The sequence below is a fragment of the Engystomops pustulosus genome, chromosome 7, assembly GCF_040894005.1.
Source record: "Engystomops pustulosus chromosome 7, aEngPut4.maternal, whole genome shotgun sequence".
Classification (NCBI taxonomy): Eukaryota; Metazoa; Chordata; class Amphibia; order Anura; family Leptodactylidae; genus Engystomops; species Engystomops pustulosus.
In genome coordinates, this window is record NC_092417.1 from 156,695,306 (window position 1) to 156,721,775 (window position 26,470).

General features: G+C 43.6%; 1 protein-coding gene across 1 annotated transcript; it reads left to right on the forward strand.

Annotated features, from left to right (window-relative positions):
- The first annotated feature begins 13,217 nt into the window (after window positions 1–13,217).
- On the forward strand, window positions 13,218–16,392 carry LOC140071165 (interferon-induced transmembrane protein 1-like). The gene is made up of 2 exons (XM_072118524.1): window positions 13,218–13,446; window positions 16,049–16,392. Exons 1-2 carry the CDS (start codon window positions 13,234–13,236, stop codon window positions 16,232–16,234), a joined length of 399 nt encoding a protein of 132 aa, XP_071974625.1. The 5' UTR covers window positions 13,218–13,233; the 3' UTR covers window positions 16,235–16,392.
- The last annotated feature ends 10,078 nt before the right edge of the window (window positions 16,393–26,470 follow it).

A 26,470-nucleotide genomic window follows, 5' to 3' on the forward strand; every position in this document is an offset into this window, starting at 1 on the left:
CTAATGGGGGCATAACCACAACGTCTACCTTCCTGACAACCATAGCCGCCATCAAAGAATGAGGAGTCTTCTTAATTAAATTAGATAAATTTCTTCACGCATGACAACCCATACAGTACAACTAACAACAATTTTTTTTTTTACCAAAAATGAATATCTACATATTGCAATTTATATTTTTAATTAAAACTCAATGACATTAACTTCCTCTAATATAGAGAAGATAATATACTGGGATACATGCAGATGGTATCAAACTAGGTCAACTCAGAATTCTCTTTTTTTTTAACCCTTGTTGTATATGCGGTCTTTGTGTTGCACTACGTTACTTACCTCTCTATTATATAAAAAGAGGGATTTGTAGACCCTCTAGTCACCAAATTGGTTTGGCTAGATGTCAGATCATAAGATAGCTCAAGCTAAACAAAGCCTAAAATGCATGTTTATTTCATATTTGGCTTATGCTCAGAGGCCCACCATTTTTGGCTTTTCCAGAAGTAAATGGAGCACAGGTTGGGCATCCTCACCAGCTTTCCATTTACATGGATCACATCAGAGGACTTGGCCAATTGTGGTTGCACATGCAGGGCTGTGGAGTCGGTAAGCCAAACTTCCAACTCCGACTTAATTTCTCTAACCTCCAAACTGGACTGGAATACGGGTGCACAATCCACGCCAAAAGGTCAAATGCTGCCTTTCAAGCCATGAGTTACAGTCCGTAACAGTTATAATCAGAATAGCGCTTCCATAATTGATGCCAGTGTTCGTTGGTGAAGAAGTCCGGGTAGAGGTGAGTGCAGCTACTAAGTCCTCACTGCTCTTGGGTCTTCTTGGGGTAAGGACCCCCAGGAGCCAGTGAGGACCCAGGAGTGGTAACTACATGTCAGCTGTACTGTACTGCTCCTAACTTCTCTTCTGCTTCTGGCGCAGCTCTGCTCCTGGTCTGAATGCTGGCGCATACAACCACCATGGGACACAGAGCAGAGGGGAACATGGTGGAGATAAGAAGCTGAAGTGTGGTACAGGGAGGAGAAGAGGAACCAGGACAAGAGAGGATTTATGTGTCTTCTCTGGGGTATCCAGTATTTTTGAGCTCTTGCTATGGGATCTCCAGTATTTGTAGTTTTATGCTCTGAGGGTCCATAGTATTATCAGTATGCTATGGAGTCTTCAGTATTTGTAGTCTTATTTCTGGGGTAGCATTTTGTGCTGTGGTTGTTGGTGCATCTAGGGTATTGGTTATTGGTGTACATGTTATTTACTCCTGGCCTATATTCTTAGATCAGTAATAGAACAGAAGGAAGTTAAATACTTTTTATAATTGATTATATGTTTGTGGAGTTGTAGTCAGTCGGCTTTATTACAACTCTGTCTCCAAGACTGACTCCACAGCCCTGTACACGTGTCCACCTTGAGAAGACCCACCATAGGGGGAACTACAACAGCAGGTCATGTTATAGTGTTTTCTGATGGGTCGTACATGCGCCAATGTGAGCACCAATTGCCAACCCGCACTTCCACTTGATACAAAGACAATAGGGCAGGAATGATCGTCATAGCAATTCTTCTTACTCCATTCACTGGCCCTTATTTACACAGGGCAACGGTGGCAAAATTGTGTGTCTTTTCTGCAGTATAACAATGGCATCCAACGATCAAGTAGTTTGATTTATTGCACTTTAAGCTATTCTAAAAAGTATAGTTAGAGTTTTGTGTTGTTTTTGTGGCTTGCAAGCAGAGCAAGCAGTAGATAAATCTCCATGCACCCCTGAATGAGGGGTTAAGCTCACCTTGACCATTTTCTCATGGTTTTGCTCTGTTTCCTGTAGCACAGGAAGTGTATTTAGGTTCCTAACTCATCTACTTATAGATTCTGGGACATCTTTTGGTTTTATGTCTACAGTCATGAGCTGATGTTAGTTAAAGGAAATCTACCGTCAAAATCCATCATGATAAACCGGAGGAATTTACACATAGATCCAGCCACCGGACTGTGGTAATCTTCTTAAATTTGTTGTACATGGCTTTCTTCCTTCTAAAATCAACTTTTAAAATGATGTTAATGAGTCTGAAGGGCTATGGGAGTGTTATAGAGGCCCTCAGTGCTTTGCTTTTACAAGCTGTTGTTACAATGCAACACATCACATCGCATCTCAACACATCAGCACATCTCAGTCTCACCCTCCCCCCTGCTCTTCCTGTAATGTTGGCAACAGTGAGCACATAGTGGGAGGGGGAGGTGCTCCCTCAAATGTAACAGGCTGTCTAGCTACACGCCTATAGCCTTTCAGGCTCTTTAGCATAATTTTGAAAGTTGATTTTAGAAGGAAGGAGATCTTGGATAACAAATATAATAAAAAATGCCGAAGTCATGATGTCTGGATTCAGGAGTTCAGGAGTGCATGGTGTATTATTCCTGAAGTTAATGGTAGATTTCTTTTAACCTTGCAATATATAAAGGGGTATTCCAAGAATTAAATATTATTTACCAATCCTTATGATAGATAATCAATGTCAAATCACTGGAGGTGACTGTACTAGGAAGAAAAAGAAAAAACACAATAGGATGGCACCTCGTGTAACACAGCTTAAACTTGGTATAGGGTAAAGGCATGTGATAGGGGGGAACAAAGGGTACCCCCATAAAAAAAACGCTCATTTTAGGAAAGCTCACACAGAGCTTATAGTTAGGCATTGGCAGATCAGCCCTTTAAGGGAGAAGTAGCAGATGCTGTTGTTAACCCAAGTTAACAAGGTGAGTGAACAAAGCACAAGCCAAATGTAAAGTATAAATATACACAGGAATATAAAGTGCATGGAATGAAAATATACATGGAATATAAAAATTAAACTCTACATTCCATTAAAACCATTTTATTATAATAAAAAAATACTACATGTTCCCGTATCTAGCATTGCTGCATTTATAACACCATCTAAAAAGAGGAACTATCATAAAACCTACTGAGTACCTGTCAGGCTCGCGGGTGGTGGATCCTCTGGACCACTGCAGACGATGACTCAAGTCACTACCTGGGACCGGAGTCTAAGTGCTACCCGGTTTTCACCAGAGCCCGCCGCAAAGCGCGTTAGACAAGCTGCGGCGTGGTACCACCAGGTCGTTCCTCAGGCGTAACTTGTCTGCAGTGGCGGCTAAGGTTGAGGTACAAGAACGGCAGTCAATCTCGTGGTCAAGGTCCAAGCACAGAGTCAGGGCAGGCGGCAGAGATGCAACGTCAGGGTTCAATCCGGGGTCAGCAACAAGAGGTCCAAGCAGAGGGGTACGGGAACACAGCACACACGACAGCAGCACGGAGGAACACTGGTACACGGGAACACGGAGGAGCTCAGGTAACACAGGAACACGGAGGGACACAGGAGACACAGGAACGCAGGATACACAGGAACGCAGGCAAATCGCAGTAAAGCTTTCTCTCAGGCTGTGAGGCACAAAGATCCGGCAAGAGATACAGGAAGAGGCAGGCTTAAGTAATTTTGGTGAAAATGGCCAGCGCCAATTAGTGGCGCACTGGCCCTTTAAATTTGCCAAAGGTGGCGCGCGCGCGCGCGCCCTAGGAGGCGGGGACGCGCGTGCCGTGCTGCCGGAGTCGGCGTGGGAACGGGACGGGGTGAGTAAGATGCCGGGGGATCGGGGCAGCCATGGACCGCGGCACGGGTGCCCCTGCGACCCGGGAGGGAGGTCACAGAGGCACCCGTGACAGTACCTTTAAGAAAATTCCTAATAAATTCCTTAAAAATGTATTTTTTTAGTCGCAAAAATCATTGCACATACCTCTGAATGATTATGATAAATATTGCAACACAACATGCAAGGCACAGGACTTGGCATAAGAAAGGCACAGTCTCAGGTCAACTTAGGTTAAAATGGATTTTGTAACCCTTTTAAAGGAGCATTTCCACAAAGATAATATAAGATATGAAATATACTCAAGACAAAATACAGCATTTCACAGATATAATTCTAACCCGTCTCTATGATTATGTTTGGATTCGCTCTAGCTTATCTGGCATTGCATAGAAGGCAGAGAGAGCACAACAGACTCAGGCACTTCCTGGTTCAGCCTGTGCTTCTAGCATGAAGAGGACACAGGAGCGGATGCTCTACAAACAAGATAAGCAATGGGGGCCTAGCCTTTCCTTGGGGCCTGGAGGCAGCCGGGCCCAGAATACTGGAGTGGCTGGCGATTGCAGCCTTGGGAACACTGCGGTCATGGTACCTGGTATGGGGACCGGAGGGCTGTCCTACAGCCTGGCAGGTCTCCAGCAGGTGGTGTGTGCATGATATAAGGAAGGAGAGGCTGATGCAGTGGTTTCTCCCTGGGGAAACCCCTGAGGTGTCTGTAGGATGAAGCCCTGGGTGATGGATGGGGAAGCCCATGGTGGTAGACAGGGATCAGACGGAGGCAATGTTGTGCAAATCAACTTACAACAGCAGATTCTTAAGCTGGAAAGGTCATGGAGAGCCGGTCTACAGGAAAGATACACGCAGCCTGATAGTAGATGCAGACTGGGTTGGTTCAGAGGGAACTGAGTCCGGGTGGTGGAGCGGCAGTTCTGAGCTTAAGTCTCCAGACTTGCCCTGGGTGCTAGGCAGGGGGCCTGAGGCACTTGAAGTTCCTGGGATTAGTGGCTGTGGCAGCGCTGGCATGTGCTGCTCACTCTGCCTCCTGACTCTGCAGACTGACTCCAAGATGGAGTCTCTCACTCTGACCATGTCCTTCCGCCCAGCAGGGGTTTATATAGTCCTGTGGTCAGGTGGTAGCACCTCTCCAATCACCTTCCAGCTTCTATAACAGATAACACATTTCATAGTTATCTGTTGAATTACCAGGCAGTAGCTACAGCTGCAATTACACAGTGGGGGTCATTTACTAAGGGCCCGATTCGCGTTTTCCCGATGTGTTACCAGAATTTTTCCGATTTGCACCGATTTTTCCTGAGTTGCCCTGGGATTTTGGTGCACGCGATTGGATTGTGGGGCATGGGCGCCGGCATGCACGCGGCGGAAATCGGGGGGCGTGGCGGAATGAAAACCCGACGGATTCGGAGAGACCGTCTCATTTAAAAAAAAGTGTCGCTGGACACGCGCTTACCTTAACCAGGAATAGGATCGTGAACTCCGGCGGACCTCGGCGGACTTCAGCGCAGCAGCGACACCTTAGTGAATCGCCCGAATCCACCGCAAAGAACACGCCACTGGATAGCAAATGGACCAGGTAAGTAAATCTGCCCCAATATGCCAGAGCTAGAAACTTCCTAGGAGGTTCATGACTCCCACTAACAGCTACTGACCTGGAGAGGGCGCTATTCTTCTTGTGCTTATAACTTTTCCATCCTTCGTTGTATGGAGTTGAGGGTGGTGTCATCTTTTGCGACTTTTGATGTTTTCAATGATATTATTTTTAGGACTGTACAACCTTTTGATCACTTTTTATAGAATTTTTTATTTTTTTTTAAATGGCAAAAAAGTGCCAGTTTTGACTTTGGACGCGATTTTACGCGACGTTATTATATTTTGATAGATCGGGCATTTTCGGACGCGGCGATACCTAATGTGTTTATGATTTTTACTGTTTATTTATATTTATATCAGTTCTAGGGAAAGGGGGATGATTTGAATTTTTAGGTTTTTTTATTATAATTTTTTTTTAACTTTTTTTTTATTTTTATTTTTACTATTTTTCAGACTCCCTAGGGTACTTTAACCCTAGGTTGTCTGATCGATCCTACCATATACTGCCATACTACAGTATGGCAGTATATGGGGATTTTACTCCTCATACATTACAATGTGCTGATAGCACATTGTAATGAATGGGTTAACCCGAAGTAGCTTCGGGTCTTCGTGAGACCCGAAGCTACCATGGCGACGGATCGCCGCTCCCAGATGACGTCACGGGGAGCGGCGATCCTCGGAAAGATGGCGGCGCCCATGTGTTTGAAGCCGCCGGGCAGCTTTGCCGGCGGCGATCAGCAAGAAAACACCCGGGATCGATGCCGGCACCGATCGCGGGTGTTATTGGTAAGCCTTTGCTCGCAGGCCGAGCCCGCTCCATGCATTGGAACGCGACCGCCGCCGTGAATACACGGCGGGCGGGTGCGAACCGGTTAACATATTTTACACCAGGGATGGTGTCGCAATCAACTGGTTTTTGGCACAGCTGCGCTGCTTCTATGCGACACAATTTGGGGGGGCGTCCCATGGGACGATCCAGCTGATTCGGACTGAGCGCAGGATTTAACATTCAAATTGTTTTGCAAGACAATGCACTTACATCCACCAGGAAGAAGAAGGTGAACTCCGGAGGACCTAGCAGGGAAGCGACACATGCCCGATATCGGGCGCACGATCTTAGTGAATCGCAGCACAGTGCATTCTCGTCGGACAATGCCCTTTCGGTGAACTACAGCGGACGGGTAAGTAAATGAGCCCCAATCTGTCTCATCTCTCTTTTTCTATGTGTCAGAAGTCGAATCTTCAGAAGTTAAATTAAAGTGTAAACCTGGACCCTGATAATCTAAGCACATTGTCAGCACACACTGGAGAGATCATGAAGTGTCTGCTTAGAGAGTCCCCACTCATTCTCTGGAAATTTATACTGACCATTACTGACAGCTAAAACAAGATTAATCTTTTTTTTTTTTTTTTATAACATGACTAGGGGATTAAAATTTGAGAAATTTCTTTCATGGGCATACCCCTTTTAGTAGTGAGTAGTTTGGTGTATTTTTATGTTTTTGCAATTATACTAATTGTTTCTTTTGCTATGAAAAGAGGCATCAGAAGCTTCCCTCTTCACCAAATTGGTTCAGCTATTCGAGCAAACTCTCCCTGAAATATTCATGCACAGCAAATCTAAACATATTGTTTATTTCATATTTGGGTTATATGTGATACTAGTTTTTACAACTGTAATGTGCTAAAGGGGCTGTACCCCTAATGACAATTATTCCCTATCCAAAGGGTAGGGTTTATGTGTTTAGTGGGGGTTCCAACTGCTGGGACCCAATTAAGTTATGAGTGTAGGGTTCTGTAAGTCTCCCCGATTGTGCCAGGTGAATGAAGAACCCGATCCGTAGCTTCTGTAGCCCCATAGAAATGAATGGAGCTCTAGTTGCACATATGGTTCTTGTAAGCCCCCAATTCCCAGAAGCCCTATGAACGCAGCACAGGTTGGAGTGTGCACCAGTTAGTTATTAATGTATTAATAAGAATTGGAATCCATTGCAGTTACTTTCACAGCTACACAAAGGCCAATGAAGAAGAACTTTATTATAAAATGAACCTGGAAACATGTGTTTATGGATAAAAGAAGTTTCCAGACTGAAAAATTTTGTGTGGCGCGTCCTTCTATTGCAGAACTGGTGCACACCCCCCTAATTACCTGAGTCACTAACTACTAGATCATATACGTTATAAGCTGGAGGGGAGTAGATTACGTTATGGGGCTTGCTGACTGGCTGATCCTGTGCCAGGACGAGTGCTGATTACTAACACATCACTTGGTGCTCGTTTATTTTGACCTATTTATATGAACTGATACAAAGACAATGGGGACAGGAATAATCGCCATAGCAATTATACTACAGGCGGTCCCCTACTTAAGGACACCCGACTTACAGAGGACCCATAGTTAAAGACGGACCACTCTGCCCCCTGTGACCTCTGGTGAAGCTCTCTGGATATTACTATAGTCCCTGACTGCAATGATCAGCTGTAAGGTGTCTGTAATGAAGTTTTATTAATAAAAATTTTTTTGTCTGGATCTACCATTATAAAATATACAGTTTCGACTTACATACAAATTCAACTTAAGAACAATCCTACGGACCCTATCTTGTATGTAACCCGGGGACTGCCTGTAGTACACTTCCTCGCTGTTGGTTTACACAGGGCAAAGGTCCAGAAATAATGGGGCAATTTACTCACCCGTCCCTGTGCGTTCCCCGAGGTGCGACAAGAATGCACACCTGCCGCAATTCACTAAGACCGTGCGCCCGATATCCTGCATGTGTCGCTCCCCACTCAGGTCCGCCGTTGTTCACCTTCTTCTTCCTGGCGCATGTAAGTGCTTGGCTTGCTACACAATTTAAATGTTAAATCCCGCGCTCAGTCCGAATCAGTCGGATCGTCCCGCCCCCCTGATTTGTGTTGCATGAAAGCCGGCGCCGATGCGGCAAAATCCGATCGCATGCGCCGAAACCCCTGATAAATGAGGTGCAAATTGGAAATCGACGGAATATCCAACGATAGTGCGGTCCGCGGACCCTTAGTAAATGAGCCCCGACTGTGTTTTTTCTGCAGTACAAAAAATGGAAGGTTTTTACATTTCATAATCACTTACATACATTACAGTCTGATATATGTACAGGAGTGGAAAAGTATTTTGTGGCTTTCAAGCAGAGCAAACAGGAAACCCCCAACTGGAAAATATTCTACATACATCCCCAAATATAGATAATCACATAGTCTTCCCATGCAGAAGTATGTGGGCAATCTCACCTTAACCTTTAGCTCATGGTTTTTCTAGGTTTCCTTCAACAAAGGAAATGTAAGTAGGTTATTTACTCATCTGGCGAAAGATCCTGGAACATCCAAGTTCTGTGATCAGTGCGAGAAGTAGAACAGTGAAACAATTGTGAGGGCCCGTTCACCAACCTTAGATGTCCTTTACGAAAAATTTCCGGGTCAATTTCATACATTGTACACTCCTGTGAGCAGGGCCCTCACTCCTTTTGTTCCATATGACTGCTTGTAACCTGTAATGTCTTATTTTATTTTATTGTAAAGCTCTACGGAATTCAATGGGGTATTTCCACAAAGACAAGTTTCTTAAATATACTCAGGATAACAAAAAACTCTAATTCACTGTTATTAACGAAAATACAGAATTTCACAGATATAATTCTGTCTCTTTCAGTACCGGTGTTTAAAATTTCAGTTGCCCCTAGACAGGACCCTGAAACAGCACTGAGACTGTCCCGCTAAATACGGGATGGTTGGGAGCTACCTCCCACCAGCTTGTGGAATTTACTGCTGTTATGTTTGGCCGTTGTCTGCTGTCTAATAAAGAACTGTAAGTTGATTTGCACAACGCTGCCAACATCTGATTACCTGGTTACCACCACGGGCTCCCCATCCATTACCCAGGGACTCATCCTACAGACACCTCAGGGGTTGCCCCAGGGAGAACCAGTACCTCAGCCTCTCCCTCCATATTTCTTGCACACACACCACCTGCTGGAGACCTGCCAGGCTGTAGGACAGCCCTCCGGTCCCCATACCAAGCATGACAACAGCGTGCCTAGGCCGCACTAGCCAGCCACTCCGGTATTCTGGGCCCCGTCTGCCTCCAGGCCACCAAGAAAAGTCTAGGCCCCGGTGGGGAATGTTGCATTAGTTTCTGTTATTCTCTTCTAAAACAGAAGAACAGAATAGAAAAAGTGCTGGTGTGAACTTACCATCATGTCAGCAGCTGACATTGTATACAGTATTGTGATGCTCTGCAGCAGATGAGGTGTGTATTATGAGGTTCTGCAGAAACAGAGGTGTGTAATATGAGGTTATGCGGCAGCTAAGGTGTGTATTATAAGCTTTGGTGGCAGCTGAGTTGTGTATAACGAGGTCTTGCATCAGCTGAGGTGTGTATAATAAGGTTTTGAAGCAGATGGGGTGTGTATTATTAGGTTCAGTGGCAGCTGTAAAATTAACTTTGGGGGGAGGTTGCCAGAAGTTTGTGGTTGAACATGGGAAACTAATGCGGCTGGGGAAGTGCCCCACTCCACCTGCTCCTCTCTTACCATCCTCAGTCCTTCTCCTCCCTATCACACAGCTCCAGCACACCAGGACTCATATTGCTGCAGTAATACCGTATATGCCGGCGTATAAGACGACTGGGCGTATAAGACGACCCCCAACTTCTGCCCTAAAAATATAGAATTTGGTATATACTCACTGTATAAGACTACCCCTCTCCCAAATGAAAAAAAGTCTGCTTAAAACTTTGCAAAACAAACAAGAGAGCAAGTGCCTGGTGATCATAACTGTAAGCTGCGATATTAATGAAGATCCGACATGCTTCTGTAAGTGTCGCCTGTGACCCCCAGCTCTGTGACGCCGACCGCTATGACGGGGCGGCTGCATTAGCATACAGCGCGCCGCCCCGTCAGCGCATACTAAGCCTCTTCTAATGACTGTGAGAGGCGGACTGCGGCGCATGCGCGGCGGTCCCAGGAAGCGGCTCTCTACGCGCTGACGGGGAAAAAAAAACACCTCACACAGTGCGGCCCCCGTATATCCGGCGTATAAGACGACCCTCCACTGTAGCCATTATTTTAAGGAGTTAAAAAGTCATCTTATACGCCAGTATATACAGTATGTCATATATCACAAATGTCTGCTGTAACTGCACTCAGGAGCAACCCCCACATTGCAGCAATATAGGGAGCAGATATATGAACAGACATGGAGACCACATAAATCCATGAGGTAATTCCTCAGCCATGTCCACAGTATGTCATAATAATATAAGTATGATCACATGTAATAGAAAACAGCCATTTCTACAGTCTGAAGTAATAACACTCCTATAGAAATCACTGTGTGAAGCAAATAAGCTCCGCACAGCCATGTCTGACATATGTGAGGTAACTCCGAGCAGTGACACTCCTTCAGTGTTAAAAAAGATTGCTTCGCTGTAACATTAAGCAGCTATATCCACATTGTATGAGCTAATAAGCTGCTTTACAGTCATGTCTGCCATGTATAAGATAACTGGGATTATATACGTGAGGAGACATGGTGACTACATAAACCCCCGTGCTAATTATTTCTGAGGTAATAATCCTCATATATACAAATGTAGAAGCTGTTTACACACTGGTACATGATTTGTGAGGTGTATGTGGTCACAACAGTGTGAAATAACCTCAATATTACACTCCCACAGACAGCAACCATGTTTCTTCATGGTCTTCTGGTGAGAGAAAGAGGAAAAGAGAGAGACAGGAGATGGAGTAATATTATCTCATATTACCACACTAGTTATTACATACTCTGACCTCAAAGTACTTCACTACACACATACCGTATATTCCGGCGTATAAGACGACCTGGTGTATAAGATGACCCCCCTACTTTCCTGTTTAAAATATAGAGTTTAAGATATATTCGCCGTATAAGACTACCCCTTTTCCAACGCATACAAAACACCGGTAAAAATTAAAAAAAAAAAACATTTGAATTTAACATGGTCCTTTTTTTAATGTAAATTCTTATGACATGCAGGTGTATAGCAGGAAAACTGTCGCTCATAAACATAAGGCATACAACAACAACATTACCATCGGTATGCATAAAAACATTGAACACCTCCTCACCAGTAGCCATAATTAATGTCCCCCATCTACCAGTAGCCATAATGTCCCCCCCTCACCAGTAGCCATAATTAATGTCCCCCATCTACCAGTATCCATAATTAATGTCCCCCCCTCCCCAGTATCCATAATTAATGTCCCCCCCTCCCCAGTAGCCATAATTAATGTCCCCCCTCACCAGTAGCCATAATTAATGTCCCCCCCTCACCAGTAGCCATAATTAATGTCCCCACCCCCAGCAGTAGCCATAATCAATGTCCCCAGCAGTAGCCATAATCAATGTCCCCAGCAGTAGCCATAATCAATGTCCCCAGCAGTAGCCGTGATTAATGTCCCCCCTAGCAGTAGCCATAATCAATGTCCCCCCCACCAGTAGCCATAATTAATGTCCCCACCCCCAGCAGTAGCCATAATCAATGTCCCCAGCAGTAGCCGTGATTAATGTCCCCCCTAGCAGTAGCCGTTCAAATTTTAAATTGTGACAGCTTCGGGCCCTCCTGATCCAGCGCACGGACCAGATGCAGAACAGTCCGTGCGCTGTAAGGGAAAGGCCAGCGGCTGTCACAATTCAAAACATCTGCCCGCTGTGCTGCGCCGAGTTATCAGCGCAGCGCAGGGGTCAGGTGCGGGCCTCGGTACCGCAATCGGTACGCCACTGTTTGAGGCTGCCGGCAGCTTTGCCGGCAGCCAACGCTGTGAAAACACCCGCGATCGGTGCTATTCCGTCTTATACGCCGGAATATACGGCGTCCTCCTAAAGCACACCCAACCATACTAACTCAATAGAACTACATAAAATGCAGGTTTTATAGATTCCCCCCTTACCAAAGTCACGTCCCCCCTTGCTTATGGACTCGTCTAATCACAGAGGACATCCATTGTGTCCCTAACTTAGGATGGGAGGGTAACTATGAAGGGACACAGTGGGGGTCATTTACTAAGGGCCCGATTCGCGTTTTCCCGACGTGTTACCCGAATATTTCCGATTTGCGCCGATTTTCCCTGTATTGCCCCGGGATTTTGGTGCACGCGATTGGATTGTGGCACATCGGCGCTGGCATGCACGCGACGGAATTGGGGGGGCGTGGCCGAACGAAAACCCGAAGTGTCGCGGGACTTGCACTTACCTTCACCAGGTATAGGCCGGTGAACTTCAGGGCATTCCAGCAGGCCTTGGGAAACTTCAGTGCAGCAGCGCCACCTGGTGGACGTTGGAGGAACTACCTTAGTGAATCCCGGCCGGACCCGAATTCACTGCAGAGAACGCGCCGCTGGATCGCGAATGGACCAGGTAAGTAAATCTGCCCCATTATCCCTTCTTCGGCAATGCATAGAATGGCGCTCTGCGGAGGACTTTGGGTAGAAGGGACTACAGCTCATTTTTGGCTATGAGATTCTCATCTGCAGCCCCTTTCAGTAGGACCTCAAGCTCCTTGTCATAGAGAGATGTGGATTTGGCAGCACATTTAAAGTTCTACTGAACATTTTTACCTTGTTCTCCCTGCTCAGAACCACAGTTTCCTCCCCTCATCAGAGGGATTGAGTATAATTGAGTTATTAGAGCTTAGAGTCTTCTTTTTCCCTTTCTTGATGGGACAAATCGTATCCACGTGCCCGGGGTTGATCCTCCAATTCAGTTGGCGAAGAGTAAAAAAAGGAAATGCAAAAGCCTAATATATATAAACCCTTCCAGATTCCTATGATATTTTATAAAAATGGGAAGTGGCAGAATAGTGGACTGGTTTTTTGACTCCTCCTTTCGTTTAACGCACTTAAAGCATCCAGTGACCACTCCATCTGCGCAGATGAAAATTAGCTTTTGATACAACTTCGATCATGGACTCAGGAGGTGCTAATCTTCTTCTGTACACATCCCCATCCTCTGCACATCCAGGCTATGCCAACCCTCCAAGGAATGCTCCCTCTACAGTGGTGACCATCCGAGAAGATGACAATCCTATACGGGACAATTTGATTTGGTCCATCTTCAACACCATTTATTGTAACCTCTGCTGCCTGGGACTAGTGGCGCTCTCATACTCTGTGAAGGTGAGTAATGGGTAAGAACTACTTCAAATATTAGCGCCTTATTAGTATTATTTCAATAGGCAAATGTTTTTTTTTAATAATTTTGCAATCTGATTTGAAGTTCGTTTTTCTTAAAGGGATTGTTCAGAATCGGAAATATGTACTGTAACTACTAGAAGACACTTTCCAAAGGCTTGTATTGCTGCTCAACTTAATAACATAAAGTTTGTTGCAGCTGCATTAAAAGACAAAAACTGTGTACAGTGTGACCTAGCAGTCATACGTTCGACCATCCTTTTAAGATTAAGTTCGAAGGGTCCCTAAAATTTCTGTCTAAACCGTCTACCTCAAAATGACGCAAACAGATCTTTAGCAATGAACGGTACATGACAAATGACATTATGCTCAATCAATTTTTATTAAGTAGAAACACAATACAAGACATTAACAACAAAGGACACAAAACATTTGAATCGATATTGCGACATGTCAACTAGATGTAGCATATTACAATATACAGAAAAATGGAGAATAGCCACATGCAGAGTCGGTAAGGTAAGTTCGCCAGGGTGACTGTCATGCACCTGTCCAGCAACCGCGCAACCACAACCAGGCTTGGCGCTAGCTGTCAGACTAGGTAGGTGGTGGCGAACTCACCCTGCGAGGTCCCTGCCTAAAGCAGATAAACCGTCCTGGTAAGGGCGAACCCACTATCAGGAACCTATCTGATGGTCCCTGAGTGATCCTACAAGATGACAGGGAAAACCTACTTTGTCTGCCAGCTGCTGGATGGTGGAGCGGACAGGTAACCGGGATACTGATATAGGTCAGTGTTCACACTGGTAACAGAAACCGACACTAGACAGACAGGAAGGTGGAGGTCACACAAGGAGATAAACGATACTGAGGGACAAACAACAGATACAGACAGACAAGCGGAGTCAAACAAACCGGGTCAAAACCAAGATGGCGGCAAAGGTACAGATTCGTATAGCAAATAGAATGGTCAGTAGGCAAAGCAGAAGTCAGTACACAGAATAGCCAGAAATACAATAGCAAGAGCACTAGATACACAGATAGACCGCAATAACCAGCCCCAAATGAAGGGGCTGAGCAGTATATAAGGCAGTAATGGACACTACCTCCAGCTCTGACTGGCTCAGCCGTCCATCACTCAAACCGCAGCTGCAGGCAAAACGAGGTCAGAGGCACACCCAGCTTTCCCAGGATCAGAAATGCAGCTGTCAATCACAGGCAGCTCTGGGTGTGGTTTCCCAGCAAGAAGCCTGAAACCTGATCTCATCAGTACAATTTGCGAGTCATGACAGTGACCCTATCGCACAGGTTCAGAGTTGTGGAGAGTGGCAGTGTTGAGCTTATGAGCGCTGGTAGTTTATGAGTCGACTCTTTCTCCATATGAGAAGTGTTATATGAAGCTCACAGTGGTCTCAGATGGGAACTGACATCTGACCATTCCAATTATAATGATCTGGGTCTCAGTTGACGTCGCTATGCGGATGGTTGAGCAAAGAGACATACAACGCAGTAGGTTTCCATTGGAATGGGAAGGTATCTTTAAGAAATTGTATCATATTAGGGGGAAGCAAGATGTTCAGGGCATCAGATTTGTTATAATTGATCTTAAAGTTACTACTATTACAATATCTTTGGAAGATACAAGGTTGGGAAACATATAGGAGTAGGACGTCAGCATATAATACAGTTTTATACTGATGTGCACCCACCTGGACCCCATGGATATTGCGTATGAGTCACCAGATGCTCCATCATGATGACATACAGTAGTTGGGTGCTGCCATGACCCAGGTTCCCACAGACACAGTTTTTAATCAAATCCCTGTCTTCTAACGGCATCGGCAAATACATAAGCTCAGTAGCCGGCTCACCGCTTTGCAACCTGGCGCGCTATGCACTACATGCACAGATAGAGTGGAGATGGGCAGCCCGTCTTCAAGCTATCTGCACATGGCAAGTAGTAGTTGCTGACCAGACAAGTGCAAGATTTGCTTGCTTGAGAACAGGTGAAGGGGGAGGGATTGGAAGGAAGGACGGAGGATTTGAATGTGGAGGATGACAAGAGTTTTCCTGATGTGGGAGGGGGATTCAGCTCCTTTCACCACACACCCCTGGGACTCAAGTATGAAAGCTGGCAGGGAGCTGGGTCAAGATTTAATATAATTTATTTTGATAAATATAAGAGTCAGCGATTTTATTAAAAAAAAAACTCTTTTACACTATGCTTTAACGTGTCTGTAGAAACCTGTGAGGTACTAAAAATGGCCCTTTGATGACAGGTTCCGCCTAATGTTTTGAGACACAAAAGAAAATTATTTTTTTTGGCAGGTTGATTAGATTGTGAGCTCCATGGGGACAGGGACTGATATGAAAAGCTGTGTGCAGCACTGCATAATCTGTGTGCGCTATATAAATAAAGAATTATTATAGGTTATGAAGGAAAGGAATAGCTCTTTCTCCAGCCTCCCTATCATAATCATAGGGTTCTCTGGTGATCTATCTGAATGTGACCTTACTATGCTGTGTATTCCTGCTGTCCTACCATTGAATTGACCTCTTGCTTTATCTTTTTTCTCTCTTGCCACAGTCCCGAGATCGGAAACTTTTTAAAGATTTTGCTGGAGCGAGACGATATGGGGCCACTGCCAGGAAATTTAACATTGCCGTAACAACTTTATTACTTGTCGTCGTGATAATAGTCGTTGCTAGTGTCTGTGCTACTATTAAAAGAGCGTCTCCTAAAGGTTCTTCATATTCAAGGAACAGATACTGAGTATGGTCAGATTTAATGCCGCCATTGCTGAAATAAGGACCCCTCAATAAATGTATATTAAATGGCATTTCTTTATAACTGAAAACAAATATAGAGTCACTTCATTTGGAAGCTCTGTTGTGCTTATTAAAGGCCAGTAAAATTATTTTACTTCTTAATGCAATTGTTTTTTTTTTGGTTTTTTTTTAAATCGCAAAGGTAGTTTGCTTTTTTATTTGTTAAAAAATGTATTGACAAATTGCGAAAAGATGCCCTTTATACTGAATACATATAGGGGCAGATTTATCAAGTGTCTGAAAGTCAGAATATTTTCAGTTGCCCATGGCATCCAATCACAGCTCCCCTTTAAAATATTCATGAGAACAGGTAAAATGAAAACCGAGCTGTGATTGGTTGCCATGGGCAACTGGAAATATTCTGACTTTCAGACACTTGATAAATCTGCCCCATATAGTTTTAATATTGTTATTTTAAGAATGTATCGTTCAATGTGTGTGGGAGACCTGGGCCTCATGCACAAAAAAGCATATAGTTAGCTAGCCTTGTTTCAATAGCTAACACATGTTTTTTACTTCTATGGGCTCATCGCAAAGTGGCTCACATTTAGTAAAAGGGAACCTAATTTTCACTAAAGACAGGTTGCAGAAGGCTATTACACCTGCAGTGCAAATCTGCTTCTCAGTCTTTTCTAAGCATTTGCTTTACAATATAATTGTGTGTTATAACTTGCCGTGCACCCTGACAGAATCCTTTATTAAGTCCCAGGGGTTGAGCTTTGGTTTGGATGCATTGCAAAAAACAACAGGAGAATTGTTTGTTCTGCTTAGAGAAAGCAGAAAGACATACGTGCAATGCAGCCGTTATGGGTTTTAGTGGAAATGAGGTCCCTTTAAGTGGATAGGTTCCCTTTACGATCCAACTCAGTTAGTGTCCATCTCCTTTCTGTGTTCCTAATTTTCTGCCTTCTGATGACAACCCCTGTTTCACCTGACCTTGAATCTTGCTGCCTGTCCTTACCTGCTGCTGGACATTTAGTTACTGAAAGGAGGCTTCTGGATATTTCATTACTGAGGGGAGGCTGCTGGATATTTAAGTAATGAGGGGAGGAAGCTTCTGTACATTTCATTAGTGGGGGGGGGGGTTTACTGAACGTTACATTAATAACAGGAAGCTGCTGAAAATTTGTTAGTTAAGGGAGGCTGCTGGATATTTCAATAGTGAGTGGAGAAGCTGGACATTTCATTTAAATGTATGCACTCCCCCCCCCCCCCCCCGTAGCGCTAGCGGTCTCCCCCCTCCCTGCTTGGGAGAAATAGCCTGAATGCCCAGGCTAATTTGCAATTGTGGCATATAGAGTTCTTATAAGGACACATATACCATGAGTGAACCGATGGTAGATGTCCATTAACAGCTTAAGGACGAAGACCCGAGGGTGTCATGGCAACCAATTGCTCCTCCCTGATGACATCAGGGGGAGCGGCGCTCTAAACAGAGGTGGCGGCTCCCATGCGCCTCTGTCTTTTAAGTGCCGCCAGTGTCTCATACAGCTTCGTAAATGGGGAAAAAAAAATAAGTTATGAATTTTTGAAGGTAGGGAAAAAAACCGGAAACATAAAAAAGTAAAAGGGCCAGATCGTTAAGGGGTTAAATGGAAAATTACAGAGATAAACATCGCTTTTAGGACAAAGGCTTAGTTAAACATCATGTTTCTCACCGAAATCTCTTAAAAAGGAAATTGGGTTATTTGACCTTATTTCTTGACCTTATTTCTAAACCCCATAAAACACCCTGCGATGCCTCCAATCTGTGCAGATGACAAGCAGCTCTCGCTACAGCTTCAATCATGGACTCAGGAGGCGCTAATCTTCCTCTTTACACATCCCCATCCTCTGCACATCCAGGCTATGCCAACCCTCCAGGGAACGCTCCCTCTACAGTGGTGACCATCCGAGAAGATGACAATCCTATACGAGACGACCTGATTTGGTCCATCTTCAACACCATTTATTGTAACCTCTGCTGCCTGGGACTAGTGGCGCTCTCATACTCTGTGAAGGTGAGTAATGGGTAAGAACTACTTCAAATATTACCTGTGCTCTTCTTAGTATTACTTTTACGGGCGTTTAAGTCTGATCTGTAGTACACACTCTTATCCCCTTATAGACCATGCGAGGGCTTGTCTTTTGTGAGACAACTTTTTCTTCTTAACGCCGCCATTCAATATCCCATGCAACGTGATGGAAAGTGGGAAATATAATCTGAATGCAATGAAACTGACAAAGAGATATAGTTGTGCCTCGTTTTTTTTTTTTTGTATTTAATTGTGCAATCCAAATGATACCTCTTCTTTATATTTTGGATCAGTATGATCACAGAAAACTATTTGCTTAAAGGGGTTTTCCCATTTTGGCTAATTAATTTTATTGTTTGTATATGAAAAATTATACATCTTTCCAATATACTTTCTGTATCAATTCTTCACACTTATTACAGACAGCGATCCAGTCTTCTACTGTGATAGAGTCCTCCAAACTGAACCAAGCCATGTGGCTGCTTTACCAATTTAAACCCAGGGAAATTTTGACCCCCACTCCTAACTTGTGATGTCACTGAGGGGGAGTTTTTCTATCCCCCTTCCATCAGTGAGGTACTTTTTGGGTCTGGGTTTTTATCAAAACCCCATAACTTTTGATTGGCAGATGGCACAATCCAAACTCGGGGTGTCTTAGCCTAATATGAGGAGTGTTCTGCTAATGGCTGACTTCCCTTGCAGCCTGGCTTTTGAAACTCAGTAGAAGAGTGTGTCAAGACCCCATAACTGTCCTGTGTAACTGGGGACCCAGAATTATGAATTGTACCCCAGTTATGGACAGTTATGATATTCCCATTCTCTAAGTTTTGGAGGGAAAACCAAAGTCTGCTGGTTCTTTCACCCCCCCCCCCCCCCTTCCTGAACCACTCTGGCCTAAGGTGACAATTCTACCACTTAGGAAGACCATGTTCCTCTGATCAAACAGAGACTCCCTGGGGTGTTAGAGACACACTGCCAGGCTCCTCTTCCTGGCAGGTTGTAAAAAGCAATGTTGCTCTGGCCAAATGGAGCCTAATGACTCCTAACAGGACAGAATGTAACAACACAAAAGAAAAATAAAAAACTAACAAACTGTAGAGTAGCAATATTATCACACTGCACCTTCACGATGATCAATTGTGCTTATTGTTGTAATTAGATGTCATTTTGTACCAGACCAATTCAGCTATGACCCTGCCATGACAGGTCCATGATCATTTTTATCAATTGAGTTTGTGTTAAATAAAATAAATGAATGTAGATTAGTTGTGAGTAAAATATCTTCTTTTTTTCCGTATTATGGCAATATATGGTAAACTATAACCACAATCTCTGTCATCTGTTCTGTGAATGTACCCAGAGCAGGGACTGTCGTCCAGTTGTTACCTGTGGGCAAGTAGGTAGGGACAGAGGTTCTGTGGGTCTGCACCATTTCCCTATCTTGAAATGAGTTCACAGTTGTGGATGTGATTTTTGACTGGGTCCATCTAATTCTCAACACTATTTACAAAAAAGGTCCATTGGAGACCTTACTGAAACCCTTTAGTCTAAAACGTAACTTTTATTATATGTCAATAAAAGAAGTGAATTATACCTCTCTATACATGAACTTCCCGATAGTGGGTTAAAAATCTACAACTAAATGGTGCCGTCTACATGTTAATAGGCTGTTAGTTAATGGGGGGATAATTCTCTGTGTGTACTCTCATACACTTATAGGGACGTCCACTAGAGGTCACTAATGTTCTATTAGTAGAGTTGGAAACTATTCAGTCACCTTGGTAATATTGTAACTCTTTTGTATCATTAGCAGTCATAATTCACCCAATAATGCCACCACTAATGGTAATAATCACATAAAAAAAAAAAAAAAAATCATATATACAGAGGTACAATTCACTTCTTTTATTGACGTTACGCTTTAGACTAATGGCTTTCAGTGGGGTCCCCAATGGACCTTGTCCCTATCTTGACATTAACTCTTTAGAAAAAAAGTAATTTTTTTTCTTCTGAAACCTGTAACCTTTTATACTTCTTAGTACAGGGCTGTATAAGGTGCAATTTTCCGTCTGAACAGCAGATTGTTTTTTTTTTTTTTTTAAAAACCATTTCAAGAACTGTATGAACTTTCGAATAACTTTTTTTTTTTTCAACAATTTTTCAGAAATTAACATCTTTGCAGAATAGTAACAATGAAACAGGATCGCTACGTGTGTTACGTTACCAAACAATTACAGGATGCCTCCAAAATGGGGCAGATTTACTTACCCGGTCCAGTCGCGATCCGGCGGCGTGTTCTCCGGCACTGATTCGGGTTCTGCTGGCATTCACTAAGGTCGTGCGCCTGATGTCCACTAGGTGTCGCTGCTGCGTTGAAGTCCGCCGGAGTTCACCTTCTCCGTTCCGGTGTATGTGAGTGCTATTTATGCGACACAATTTTTTTAAAGAGTTCTGCGGTTTTTCCGAATCCGTCGGGTTTTCCGACGGCCACGCCCCCGATTTCTGTTGTGTGAAAGCCGGCGTCGATTCGCCACAATCTGGTCACTAGCGCCAAAATCTTTATTTATATAGCTCCTCAAGATTACGCAGCGCTGCGCAATGCATGACAAATTGGCCCCTGTCCCCATGGGGCTCACAATCTAAACAACCTACCAGTATGTTTTAGGACATGTCCTATCTTTTGAAGGAATACCGTGCCTTGCGCCATATATCACTATGGAGAGGGGTGGGGGTGAACCACTTATTTTATTCCTCCATGCTTGGCCATTTTTAGAAACAGGAAAGTGCTACAACTGGTTAGGAAGTCATGGATTATGAAACTTTTTCTATAGTTCTAGAACTAGAAGTTTTAATTGTATTGGGGTCTTTAGGACAGCGATACAATTGACTAGTAAGGTATTGCAGCACTGGTGGTACAACCTTCTTTTCCTGCACCTTCTCTATATTGTAATAAAATAATATAACATAATGAATTCAAGGGGTGAAGAGGTACGGTACATATATTTTAATGAATTTGGGGGATGGGACTATATTATAATTAAAGCAGAGGGAGGAATACTGTATATATTTAAACGAAAGGGTAGGATCTGTATGTATTACAGATAATTCAGGGGAGAGCCACTGTATATATGCAGGCACCAGGCATTGGAGGAGGCACTGCCAACTTGTGTGTGTCGATGTGAATGTGACCTTATACAATGCGGTATGTATTGGATTAACCCCTTGCTTTATCCTTATTCTCTTTCATCACAGTCCCGAGATCGAAAACTCTTTAGAGACACAGTCGGAGCCAGACGTCATGGCAACTCCGCCCGTTGTTGCAACATTGCCGCCACTGTCATATCAGTTATATTTATTATCATCGTAGTGGTCGTGTATATTTACGCAATCACTTCTATAGTAGATGGAGCTTACAGAAGACAAATGTAAGTTCTTGAAGTCGTACTCACAGATTTACTGCTACGCTTCGGATGGACTCAACAGGAGTTGCATTTCTTTTTAATGAGAGCTGCAAGAAGAAAAAGGAAATTGCCAAAATGAAGAAAAAAAATAACCCAATGACAATCATTAAAATTGTGGTAAAAAGTTGTTTCTTGATTGTGTTGGGTCAGTTCATTTCTCGCTTCTTTAATTTAATTTATATTTTTTTACTGCATTTATTAGAGTTAAACAGCATAGAGAATTTAAAATAAAAAAATTAAAAAAATAAAACAATCATTGCCATAATAGAAAGAAGACATGACGGCTGATAGAGTGGGCTGCACTTTACTGTGGTTTTATGTTCACTTACCAAAAAAGGTCCAAAGAAATACCTCACTAGAACCCATTAGTCACTATGAAAATGTAACGTATTTACCGTATGTATTTTTTCCTTTTTTACTTACGCTATATATCCTTTATTACCAATTTGACATGCTTGTGCAGCGCTGCGTAATCTGTGTGCGCTATATAAAGAATTATTATTATTATTAAAGAAAACCGGTATATGCAATTTTTTAACATTGTATAAAAAGATAGAGCTTACAATATTACATAATCATTACACATTCTCCATCTGTACTTACATTGTTTGCATATATTATAAAATACATTTATAATAATCCCACAATCCTCCCCCAACCCCTCCAGCAGAGAGAGCAAACAAGAAACAAAATATAAGACACTGGGGCTCATTTACTAAGGGTCGTACTGCTCCCTTTTGTGGGGCTGTTTGACTTTTTCGAGAACTGCACATCTTGGACAGGTATTTAACAGGGGTTTGTGCTGGGATTTTGGTGCACGTGATCAGATTTTGGCGCAGCTGCGCTGGCTTCCATGCGACACAATTTAGGTGCGTGCCGTCAGATGATCCCACTGATTCGGACTGAGTGCGGGATTTAACTTTCAAATTGGGCCCAAGACATTGCAGTTACATGCACCGGGAGGAAGAAGGTGAACTCCAGAGGACCTGAGCGGGGAAACGACACATGCAGAATATCGGGCGCACGATCTTAGTGAATCGCGGCACAGTGCATTATCATCAGACAATGCACTTTAGGTGAAATCCAGCAGGAAAGTAAGTAAATGTGCCCCACTATTTCATCTAACAATGATGGGAGTGAATATTAAAACTCTACAGCTGTGTAGTAATACCACTCATTTATACCATACTGTATGTAGTTAATGGGGCCCATTTACTAAGGACCTTGCGCCTTTTTTATGTTGGATGTTCTTTTATGTGCAAAATGCTTGCACGGGTGTTTAAAGAGTGTCCGTTCCACATGTGTCGCACACAACCCTTTTGTATTGCCGCTGCATTATTTTGTCATTGAAAGGGGCCTTCTGGTGCTTAGTTGGACCGTGCACCACATTTATCAGTCCGACAGAATTGTGTCGCACGCCCCATGTTAAAGGTACCACAAAAAAAAGTGTGCACTCTGTTGGAGCAGTGCAGGGTGTGCCACATTCAACGGGCACCAGAAATCTTGCATCTGGCGCCCCCTGCACACTAAACAGGTAACTGCACATAGTACACACTACTCAGGCAAACTGAACATAGTGCAGACTGCACTGTTTTTACAATATTTTATTTTACATATGGTGGGCAATATGGCCATGTAAATGGATGGGCTTACTGCCCAATGAAATGAATGGGGCCGTATACTACACTACGTCCGGCTGTATATACAGCAGTTTTCATACGTTCATGTGAATACAGCCCAACACTAGAGGTCGCTGTTCTTATATGTTGCAAAGTCTTTTACTGTAACACTGCAACATTATAATGAAGATGTAACATTACCCCATCTGTTTATAACACAGTGATCAGCTAGTACAGCATTACAGTAGTGTTAGGTTTTTAGCAGCTTAGTGAGACCTACTCAGACAGACTAGTATAGTATGTGATCATGGGTTTAAACAAGAATTTCACTGGTCATGAATTGATATAGCGGTGACTTATGGCAGTTAACGATAAATCTTACATGACTAGATGTACTGAGAAAGAGGAGTCTGGAATTATGTAACAGTTTGACCCCTTTCTGTCTATAGATCTCCATAGTGTACACACAGACTAAGGGCTCATTCACACAGCTGTGTGATCAGCTTGACCAGAAACCCGAGCGAGCACAGGGCCAGGAGGAGTTGGGAGAGCGCTCATCATATCTGGCAAAGTCCTACATGACCGCCCAACATGGTCATGGTGTGGTGATGCTCCGTGTGCTCACCACGCCGTGACCAGGAGCCATTGAAATCTATGGAGAGCCGTGATCTAGTCGCAAATGATGTGACCAGATCACTGCCCCCTTTGCGGATGTGTGAACTTACCCACAAACAGAAGAGTTAATCGCTGCATAAAAAACAAATGGGATAATGTTACATTTTCGCTACAATGTTGCAGTGTTACAATAAAAGACTCTGCAACATAACAGCGACCTCTAGTGTTACCACAAAATCTCTCTCCTGACTCCGATGCATGTCACTACAAAGATATCCTAGAGTGAGAAATATTGGAAATTCACAAAAACTCCCTGCCAACGTCCCCCCTGAAGTCCCGGACCTGCTCCTGGATCACGTCAGCCCACAAGCCGAATTCCATCCCATACGTATGCACTTGTCATGTTATGGCCTTTTGGAACATGTGATAACCAGAAAATAGTGAGTTGGTGACAAGTTCCCTTTAAACATATCTACAGCAAACACTCAACACTGAAAAAAAACATTAAAGGGCACCTACCACCACGATTCTACCTATAAAGGTAGAACGGGTGGTAGGTGGATGAATAGCCCAAAAAAGGCCTATCCTCACATCCCGGCTATCTTTAAGAAAACTTTAATAGGGGGAGATGTAAATTTTTTTAAGCGGCTACTGGGATGTGGAGTAGCCGGACATGAGGCAACACGTCGCGGTTACTCCACGCCCAGTAGCCTCTTTTCTCCGCCTACCATTGCATCTTCGGCGCGCAGCTCCTCATAGCTGCGCACCCTCGTCCGAGTACCTGGCAGAACGCCGGGTATTCGGACGAGGGCGCCGAATATGCAATGGTAGACTGAGAAAAGAGGCTACAGGGGCGTGGAGTAGCCACGACGTGTAGCCTCGTGTCCGGCTACTCCACGCCCCAGAAGCCACCTAAAAAAATGTACATATACCCCGATTAAAGTTTTCTTAAAGATAGCCGGGACGTGAGGATTAGCCCAAAAAAGGGCTAATCCTCACATTCCATACATGCACCTAACACCCGTTCTACCTTTATAGGTAGAATTGTGGTGGTAGGTTCCCTTTAAAAATAGTGCATACTGTGAAAATATGTTTTTTTTTGTATTGCTCAAAAACACATATACAAAGGGACATGCATCTAAAAGAAAATAAAAAACACATATTTGTAGGGGTGGGCCTGATTGCATGATCCACATCATCTATTAAAAAAACAGGGTGTGTATAGATCAAAATCATCCCTAAAAGCATAGAAGAAAATACATTTTTACATGAAAAAAAAAAATCGCCTATGTTGTGTTACTATTGTGACATTCTATATCCATGAGCCAATTCCCTAAGTAATTCCCTTAAAGGGAACCTATCATCAGCAATTGGCCAAATAAACCACCACCAGTATATTGTCATGCAGTGTAACACCTTCTAATTTTTGTTTCTTTCATGGCCCAGTGTGGTGGCATCATTCAAAAAAATCAACTTTGAAGTGAGAAGTAAATTGGTTGTATAAAGTCAAGGAGGCAAAGAATTGAATTTATTGTACGGGTTGTTACATACCCAATATGTAGTGTTTTTCTGGCGATTTTTATGCAGTATGTAATTGTTGCATATTAAAGGGCATTAGGGGATCTTTATTTTTTATTAGCATTTTTAAATTTTTTTTTTATTTTTTATTGTTTTATTTCGTCCCAGTGTGGGACATGAACACGTGTATAGGCCCCTAGTCTGTATGTAATCCGTATTTTACCCGTGTAACGGCCGCTAATCTGTGTGTAACCCGTATTTTACCCGTGTAACGGCAGCTGGTCTGTGTGTAATCCGTATTTTACCCGTGTAACGAGTGCTATTCTGTGTGTAATCCCTATTTTACCCATGTAACGGCCGCTATTCTGTGTGTAATCCGTATTTTACCCGTGTAACGGCCGCTGGTCTGTGTGTAATCCGTATTTTACCCGTGTAACGGGTGCTAATCTGTGTGTAATCCCTATTTTTCCCATGTAACGGGTGCTAGTCTGTGTGTAATCCGTATGAGCAATGAGCATAACACTCAGGGTGCGGTCACATGTACCATGTACAGTGCTGCAATTACAAACACAGGGCTAGGGTACGGGGGCGATCACGTAAGCGTTCTATGGAAACGCAAGCGATCGCTAACCAGAACCCAGTGTCTTGCACAGTTTTAATGCAAAAATATGTGTTATGGTTACCAATCGCATGCAATCAGGCCGAGGTCCGTAACCGTACCCTAGTGCTGCGTTTGTAAATGCAGGGCTAGCGGTACGTGTGACCGCACCCCAAGGTTACACAACCCACCAACCTATTTACATCACGTATTATTTTAACCATTTAAATTAAAGTTCCATTTTGTGAGTCTATTGGTTCCCCACTAGTACCTTATTCCAATGATGTTCAGAGAGAGTTTAAAATTGATCCAATTAATGTTTCCCTTCCCTAATTGTATTCAGCTATGAAGTTT